At 49.7% G+C, this 8,952-nt stretch overlaps 2 protein-coding genes across 2 annotated transcripts; one reads left to right on the forward strand and one right to left on the reverse strand.

The window, feature by feature from the left end:
- Positions 1–228: 228 nt before the first annotated feature.
- On the forward strand, positions 229–1,733 carry C8R40DRAFT_1174803 (uncharacterized protein; the record flags this gene model as incomplete). The annotated part of the gene is made up of 7 exons (XM_046232235.1): positions 229–327; positions 382–480; positions 529–667; positions 718–777; positions 828–1,052; positions 1,113–1,417; positions 1,467–1,733. The coding sequence occupies 7 exons, from the start codon at positions 229–231 to the stop codon at positions 1,731–1,733; spliced, it is 1,194 nt and encodes a 397-aa protein (XP_046082196.1).
- Positions 1,734–2,699: 966 nt separating this feature from the next.
- On the reverse strand, positions 2,700–3,004 carry C8R40DRAFT_1055162 (uncharacterized protein; the record flags this gene model as incomplete). The annotated part of the gene is made up of 2 exons (XM_046224986.1): positions 2,700–2,762; positions 2,816–3,004. Coding segments are annotated over 2 exons (252 nt in total), but the record flags the coding sequence as incomplete, so codon positions are not given.
- Positions 3,005–8,952: the final 5,948 nt, after the last annotated feature.

Here is an 8,952-nt window from a genome sequence, read left to right on the forward strand (position 1 = left end):
TGAAGAGATGGTTCAATGGAAAACGTGCGTCGTCTTGACTTACCTTTCTTGCTTGGCTAATGCATACCTTGAAGTCTTCTAGCAGGTGCTCGTCAAGCTCATCGTGGTATTCGCAGTGGCAAAGTTGTCAAGAACGAGTCGTCTAATCATAATCAGGACAAGAAGAGTCCAACCTTGCAAATCAAGAAGACAAAGGAGAAACTCTCGATGTTATGACGGAATGCTTTGATGGGTGTTGCGGCCAATACTTCTTCAGGCCAGATACTCGTAGCGCAACGTCCGAAGGATATGAGGACACTTGAACAAAAAACCCAGCTATTAAAATTGGTATGTCCTCCATCGTTCTGCTAGTATCTAAAATTACTCTTATTATTATGATAGGCAAAGAAATTCTGTGATACTCATCCTTATATTCCACTTGAAGAACTGAACCGCCGCGCCAAAGCCAAAGCTGATGCTGCTAAAGTGCAATCTGCATCTGTAAGTCATCACTGTTCCTTCAGCGGATAAGTAGTTAAAGCTGTATAGGCATTACTTAGTGAACAAATGCGAACAAACGAAAAGATTGATGGCCTAGCTTCAATGGTTGGTACCCTGGTTCAATGTCTTCCTACTTTACTTTCGGCTCCGTTTGCTACCTCGGGGTTGCACTCTATATCTTTATTGGGTGAGTTATTGTCTAACTTGTTGCCTGTAGTATCTCAAGGTCTGTTCTAGACTCCAACATTCTCTCCACGTTTAGGCCTGTATCTGCACCACTGAAACTTCGAATTGAGGGTGAGCAGGAAATCATTTTAGAGACCCTCATACTCAAACATCTTCTCTAGAATCTAATCCAAGGGTCAACGACACCGGATTCACAACTGAAACTGACATGGAATATGAACCTGTGGCTCGGCAAAACGATGGACCTATGCTTGAAGTTGGCAATAGACTTACGAAGGAGAAGGACGGGGACGGCAAGGAGACTGATGAGCCTATGCGAGAGATGCATAGTGTTTACGAGGGCAAGAAGGATAATGTTGTCATGGCTGATACAGAGGACTCGGCAGGTAATCATCGCTCTTCGGCTTCTGCTCAGGCTGAGGTACTGAATATTGTATGTCACCCAGAGGTCTCCGCTGTGAATTCTCCTGTGGGAAAGGGAATCGCTACAATCAAGATTGCCCATGGGCAGTTGGTTAACTTCGAGAGTGCTGACATTTGTGACCCTCGCCAAATATCATTTGCAACTAACATCCCCCATCTCGAACGCATATGGGATGATGAAGGCCCGAACTGGGACCCTGCTGACTGTGGCACCAACCTTTTGTTGATTAACGGCACCCCTATCGCCCTTCGGTACTGGCCTGAAGTTTTTAGTGGCAAGAAGGATGCTCGCTGGAAGGCATTGAAGAAAAATTGGACTGAATGGAAGGTCAGCTCTCCTTCTTTTTTGGTTTCCTTATTTCTCATTTTCACTTTAGTTTGTTGTCGAACGATATTGCTCAAGTACTGCCGATGCTTTTTGGAAAGAGTTTTCTTCTGCAGATGGGAACCCTTTCAACTGGAAGAGGATATGTGAGACATTGCGGGTTCAACGAGCTGCGCATGAGCAGCATATTGTAGACAGGGCAAAAGTGGAGTACGGTGCTGACTTCGATAAAATCTTTGTAAATCGTGGAAAGGTATTAACTGATAGAACAGCTATTGCTCGTCGCTATTTTGAAAAACATACCATGGACCTCAATTAATATATCATCCAATTAACGACAACTAGGTCTATAATATATGACATACATAGTGTTTATACATTCAAATAAACTTTTACGCACAATGGCATGAACGATTACATGCAGGACAAACAAAAGCAGGTGGTCGGTTCAGGTTAAAAAAGTCATCGTGGTCAACTGTGGGGTTATCGTTCAAAGAAATGAGGTATTTGACAATTGTCAAATGAGTGAACTCCTGGCTCCATCCACCCCACTCACAAATTTGACGAAGTGGCCACCGCCGTTCTACTGACAACCATTGGCATCCACCACGTCGAAAGGAATGAGTACCATAGGGAATGTGGTCAACTCCAATGTCAATAAGGTTGTTTCAGAACATCTCCAAGAATTGCTCAGATGTCTATGAGGAGTCATTTCAGGTGACAATTGCCATAGACGGATGAACTGCACTGACCATTGGCTCATTCTCCTCTGCAATTCGGTCATTTGCACGTATTTTCCGAAAAAGGTAGCCGTTTGTGATATCTGATACAATGATCCACCTTGCAAATGCACGCACAACACATAGATGAGAATATTCTTCGGGCATCATCCACCAGACAAATGGCTTGATTGCTTCAAAAATGATAGAATGAATGTCTTGAGTATTTTTACAATAGTTAATAATAACATACCTCCGAATTGACTAGTTTTTCAAAAGGGTAGTTGAAGAGTCAACTTCCACCGCCCATTTATCTCTTCGAATTCTATGTCATGAAGCTGAATTTTCAGCAATTCATCTACACGGAGAAGGCCACAGAAAGCAAGGCTGTAACCTAGGTTGAGTAATGAACGAGCTCGGGCACTAGCCCAATCTTGAGAATTCTTAGGAGTATTTCGCGCAGTAGATTGAAAAGGCTGAGGCTCTCAGAATTGAGGCTGATTATTGAAGTGAAATAGTTTGGACAATAAATCCTGCATCACATAGTGGTCAAATTGTCGGAGGTTTTATACAAAGCTACTTACTGAAGTTGCAGCGCGTGCACTGGTTGCTGTCTCTCCTATTTGAGTCTTTTCAAAAGTATTTGAGAGATTGATAATGAGTGAAGAACAATAAAGCTGACCTTATGATGATGAAGACTAAGCATATAGCTAGTCAGAGTTTCAGAAACCGAAGGGTTTCCCAACATTTTCCCGGTTGTTTCACTCCGGTGCCAGGCTTGCATGCCGAGGCCATGGGCTCTTCCAAATCCAAATGTGGCTGCTGCTCGCATCTTCTGAGCATGAGTAAAGCTATGTCGCTCTATAGATGCATCTTGTCATGCCTCGCCCCGAATTCCATAGCCCATAAGCTCATTAACATAATTCCCAACCTCCTCAGTCCCCTTACCTCCTCAGCCCACTTCCCTGAACCCCTGAGAACACTCCCAACGCCCCGCAAACCTCCTCGCTGCTAGGACAACCTCCAAGATCCTTAGTTCCCCTCAATGCAACCGAACCACTACACGACAGGGTCCTGGAACCCCGCACATGCGCCCATCATTCCGTCCTCCTGTCCATCCTCATGTACTTAGAAACCCCATTAAGTGCCCGTTTCGTACTATGTCTCTTTGTTAACTTCCCTATACGTATTTAATCAGTCCAGTAGCGTCCAGAAGCCCAGCTTGGTATATTTTGAACACACACCCTTTTGCATAGGTCCAGTCCCTGTCCCTTTGTACCTGCTAACCATACGGATTTCTCTTTACTCTCTGTTTCATTACCTCTGTTTCTCTCAACTCTTGTCTATCGTCTCTGTGATCATCTATACGACCCAATACACGCTTTTACTTTACGTCTAAGCAATCCGAGTGAGTTCCCGAGCTCCCTCGAACAATACTAAAGCTCCCCAACGCCTACTGCCTTGGTGAGCTAACCTCCCCAAACCTCCTCGAGCTCCCTAGCTATTCTATAGGCTTCAGGACCTCAATCTAGGTAATGTCGAAGCTACCCCTCACGTCGAACTACGTACTGCTTCTCCGTTACCACCTCCCACACTCGAGGACGTCCATCCTCAAGCCTAGCCCCCAGGGACCTACCCTCCCTGGCACATCCCTTCTCGGGAGCTTACCACCTCGAGACCCATCTATACATACGACCTACTCGATCCTATATTGACGTTCTAGCGAGTACAACTCCTACTACGCAATATAGTACGGTCCCGCACTCTTCCTTAACCTCCCTGCGCCTTAGGGACCTCCCTGGACCTCCTAGGAATCCCTCAAGGGTCACCATCCCGTCGTTCCAGCCACTACTAGGTCATTCCCGTCCTCGGTCGCGGTTCCTGTAGCTCCCTTCGAGCTCCAGCCTGCTCCTAGCACGCTACAACATAAACCTCCACATACCAAAACCTACCCTAAGACCTATTTTGACCCAGGTCTTACATTATACCAAGCTCTCCCGTCACCGAACGGACTCGTCGCGACGAAATGTCGGCGACGTCAACGGAACGACCTTCTAGTTCCAAGACCGAATCAAAGAAACAAAAGAGCGCCTTATCTCGTGGAAACACGACACAAGCTCAAAAATCGAACCAGGCTGCTAGCTCCACTGTCATCACGGTGGCAGCTGGTCAACGCCTGATGTCCATCCCAGAACAGTCGTTCGGGGATGAAACCGCCAGCAACATCCGGACCCCAGAGGGACGTCAACCGGAGGTTCAGGGGCCCCCTCCAGTGGAACCTGGGATGGGACCACCACAACGGAGGTATACCTCCATGGGTTACGCCCAACCTGCCAGTAGTCCCATGGGAGGTTTCGCATACTCCCCTACCTGGGGAACGAGAGGACCTCCCCCTGGACCGATACCGCAGCTAGACATGGAGTCAGCTTCAAACGCGGGTGGAAGAGTCAGCGGTCAAGTAGCTGCTATCGAAAGGATACAAGGGGGAAGTACTGACCCTCTCACAGTACGACAACAGGAGAAACTTCCAGAGAGGAGGGTATCCCCTGCCATATCTGAACAATCTCAGGCGTCATCCCGGAGGTTACCAATGCCTCCAGTACAGTCCCTTAACCTTCCTCCCCCGAGACGAGGAAGTTCACTCTCCAGTCTCCTGAAGAGCCCAGCTATGAATACGCCCAACTGGGAGCGTACACACGCAATACACCATAGCAGGACCAACTTCCCAGTACAACCCTTGTCCGAAATGACGTTGCGTCTGGAAGACGTCATTCGAATTCAGGAGTGTATCCCGGAGGATGTAGCTATGGTCCTAAGGGAGGTATTGGAGTCAATGGGGATCGAAATATTGGGAGACGGTCTCGAATTCTCAGATCTACGAGTACAGTTCCTAACAGTGGGAACTCAACTGGAGATAGACCTCCCAGAGAAGGCCCAGCAGTGGCTGATGACCCCCGCGAACCGATCAGATTTTCTCTGGCTGTACAACGTCCTGTTGGACCCAGAGAGGATGTTGGAACTGTTAGAGGCAGAGGCACGTTACGGGCGATCATTCCGCAACTCGAGGGGAATACTTCCCCTCCTCCCTCATACCCATGGAAGGGAGAAGGAATTCTGTGGCAAAGCAGGGCTACGTATATTGTACCGAGCCTCTAACTACAGATCAGGAGCCGTACGGTTTGAACCTCCCCCTTCGAGGGTTAACATACCGAACTACCAGGCGATCCAAATACTTCGGAACGCAAACCTAGCGGAAGCAGCAGCTAAAATCAATGAGGAAAGTAACGAGGATGCTAACGCAATTGCTGCAAAAAATCGCAGACGCAGGAGATACACCACGGCTCACCTCCTGGCCCCAGTGGAGTCAATGCCTGATCAGGATAGTCCCGTCCGGGTCCGTAGCGGACAGACGGTATACACGTACACGCCCATGAGGCATATGCACCAGCTTCTGGTGAGGAGTGAGGAGTCTGAAGCGATGTTGTGTTCGCAAGAGACCCGACACCGGACGCTACTAGCGGAATCAGACACTCTGATGCTGTCGGAGGAACTTTCTGGATTGAATCTAGAAAGAGCTTTGGAATTCCGTCGCAGACTGGTCGCGGATAATCGGGGGACCTCGTATATGGTTCAATGCGAACCAGAGAGCGTAGGGGAGTTCCCTCCAGAGCAATTTGACCAGAAAAGGCAGCTCCATGGATCTGATGGTCGTTTCCTGGCACAGAAACATTCATCACCCAGGAGTATCGAGGTTCCTGAACTCTTTAACCCCGGTAACACGGCCACGAGGAGCCCCCAGTTACGCTCTGGGACCTCCCCCACGGTACATGCCTTGGCTCAAAATTCGACTCCTCCCCCCAGAGTTAACCTGCAAACGAAACCGGTAACGCCAGTCTCGACGCAGCGGTACCAGTTTGGGGAGGTAAGGATGGATGGTGCGCAACATTCATCATGGATCTACAGACAAGATCTGACAGCTCGGCTGGTTCCCAACCCTGTACACGTTCCTCCAAGACTGAGCAATCCATCAGTCATACCCTATCAAGGGTCAGTATTGATGCAATCCCACGCGGTGGGAGCAGAAAGTCAAAGGGACCCGAACCAACAAAGGACGTTGGTAGTTCACGAAGAGGCGGTACCCCCGCAGGGAGCCCCTTTAGGAACTCCCTTTGTAATGGGAGCTCAGACGAACCAACCTGGCATGGTTGTCGACTCGGCACATTCTCAGGAATCGGTAGCAATGATCCAACAACAGGCTTGGGTCATTGAGACGCTCCAGGAACAACTCCGTGAGGTAAAGAAAGGATTCACAGCGGGGAAAGTACCGACTGGAGGACCCCTTTCCAAAACAGGAAACACGGCGGGATTATCCGGGCGAGCACCTAGGGTAATGAGAGAATATACGAGGGGGGGTCCTTCTCCTGTAGGTCCCCAGCCAAGGAGCTGGCAAGCTACGGAACCAATATCCTTTAACCGAAACACTCCTACATAGACCTCCCAACGAGGGACGGAGTACGTGGGAGAGCAACGAAGAAAAAAATCGGATTACCATTGAGTCGAAGCTCGACGTCGGTAAGATCGAAAGCTTCGCAGGTGACGACCGGTCTGCATGGAAGACGTGGGTCCTCAGTTTGGAAAGGATGTTTGGAGTATGACCTACCATCTATGCTCGGGAAAAGGACAAGTGCGCTTTGGCAATCCTACGATGAATGGACTCGAGTGTTCACGAAATTGGATGGAGCTGTACGTGCGCAAGCGGAGAGTCTGAGGAACCTCCACGGCAAAAAACCACTGCAAGGATGGCTGAGTCGCTTCCCCGGGTTGGAATTAGCACCTGAAGCTCCTTACAAGTCCCCCTTGCGGAGGGAAAGAGAGCCAGCTGATGTATGGACCTCCAATCCGAAACCAGCTGCGACAGGGAGGTTCCAAAACAGGTCCAACTGGAAAGAGGGACGACAAAGGGCGTCTGCAGCTTGGGGGGAAGGAGAAAGTTACGATAGCGAGAATCGAGAGGGGGACGAAGACTGCTGTCACTGCAGGGATGGAGGAGAATGGACTGAAGCAGTCCTCTGAGCAGGAGTTACCGATACCGGGAGGAAATGGACTCCTGAGGAAAGAGCGGAGAAGTGGAGGAGACGAAGGCAGGAGCTCTGCATGCGTTGTGGACGAAAGGAGCACTGGGCAAAGGACTGCCCTAACCCAGAATCGTTAGAACGTCCAGCGGAGGATCAAGGGAGCTCAGAGAGAGCTTCCAAGGCCGATTCAACTCGAGGAAAAGGGATGGCCAACCAAGGGGGAGGTCGTAAGGACGATTCAACTCGTCCTTTAGAACGGATTCGCGCCGGGATCGTGGTGGAAGAACGGGAAGGAATGGACGATCTATGGAACGTCCACATCTTAGACTCACCAAAGGGAGGTGAGCAAGAACTGTTGGACGAAGTGGGAAATGGGCAGGGGGCTTCGAGGTAGATCAGGGCGAACTGCGAAGCCCCGCAACACCTTCGCCTGCCACAATAAGAGCTGCACTCGCGGGGAGTCAGCCAGCTCGTCTCACATCCCGATCCTACAACTCCTTCATCATCCTTACACGCTTTCCGTTCTCTGACCTCGATGAAGACAAAGAATACGCCACACTAGTGGATAGTGGAGCAACTAGATGCTTCATAGACAAAACCGTCGCTATGCGACACCCAGAAAATTTGGTTGACCTAACAAACAGTATCCCTTTGGAGCTGTTCGATGGGAAACCTACCTCCGCAGGATTGATAACTCAGACCTACACTGACCAGATCAGTTTTGCGGATGGAACGATTCACAAGGTGGAGTTCCTAGTAACTCAATTACACCCCACGGCTCCAATTGTGCTAGGACTGCCGTGGCTACGCATGCACAACCCAGTAATTGACTGGAAGGAACTTTGCCTGACATTCCAGGACTGAAGCGTCCGAATCTCAGCAGCCCTTGCATCGGAAATTATCCAACCAGGCGCTGAGGGAGGTTCTGAGGAGCTAGGAAGGGGGGTAAACGGCGAAGGAATACACGAAGGAACTCTCCAACCACCTCCTGAAGCTCCTCAACAACCTCCTGAAGCTCCGCAACCACCTTCAGAAGTTCCTCAACAATCTCCGGAAGCTCCCCTTAGAGCTCCAAGGACGGGGGTGAAACTAGAGGAAGTAAAGGATGAAGAGTACGAGGCGAGTCAACCAGGTCCACACAAGTTATTCCCCTCGGACAGAGATCTAGGGCCAGACGACCCAATCCTTATGGGGATCAACGAATGGTTAGCGTTCGCGAGCGAAAGCACGGAAGAAGAGGTGGAGGAAATCCTCGAGGCTGGACGATCCGCCATGGAAAAAGTAAACCCGAAACCAGCGAAGGATTCAGAGGAGGCCTATCAAAAGTGGAAAAGTAGGGACACGGAACGATCCTCCTCCTGGCCTGGAGCTAAGCAAAAAGTCCGGTGGAGGAAGAAAAGGAGGGAACATGGACCTTATCCCGACCTCCCCACCTTAGACATTGAAAGCCTGAACATACCCAAGATTCCTTCAAGGTCTGGTCTGACTCCCAAGGGTTCAATAAGACGCAACAACTTCCGGAGAAAGCAGCTCATAGCGGGTACCCATGTGGTGGAACGAAAATCGGACCCAACCATACAAGGGAAACCCATCAGCTTAATAGGAGCTGTTGGGATGGATTGTCTACTGAGGGAGGGAACCCCAGCGTATTTCCTTCATATATCGCCTACGAAGGAGGAGTCCCCTACTGAAGAAATGCTCCGGGCGAGTGATAGCAGCGCCACAGAGGGAGTGCAGCAACCAA

The sequence above is a fragment of the Lentinula edodes genome (assembly GCF_021015755.1).
Source record: "Lentinula edodes strain Le(Bin) 0899 ss11 chromosome Unknown C8R40scaffold_39, whole genome shotgun sequence".
Taxonomy (NCBI): Eukaryota; Fungi; Basidiomycota; class Agaricomycetes; order Agaricales; family Omphalotaceae; genus Lentinula; species Lentinula edodes.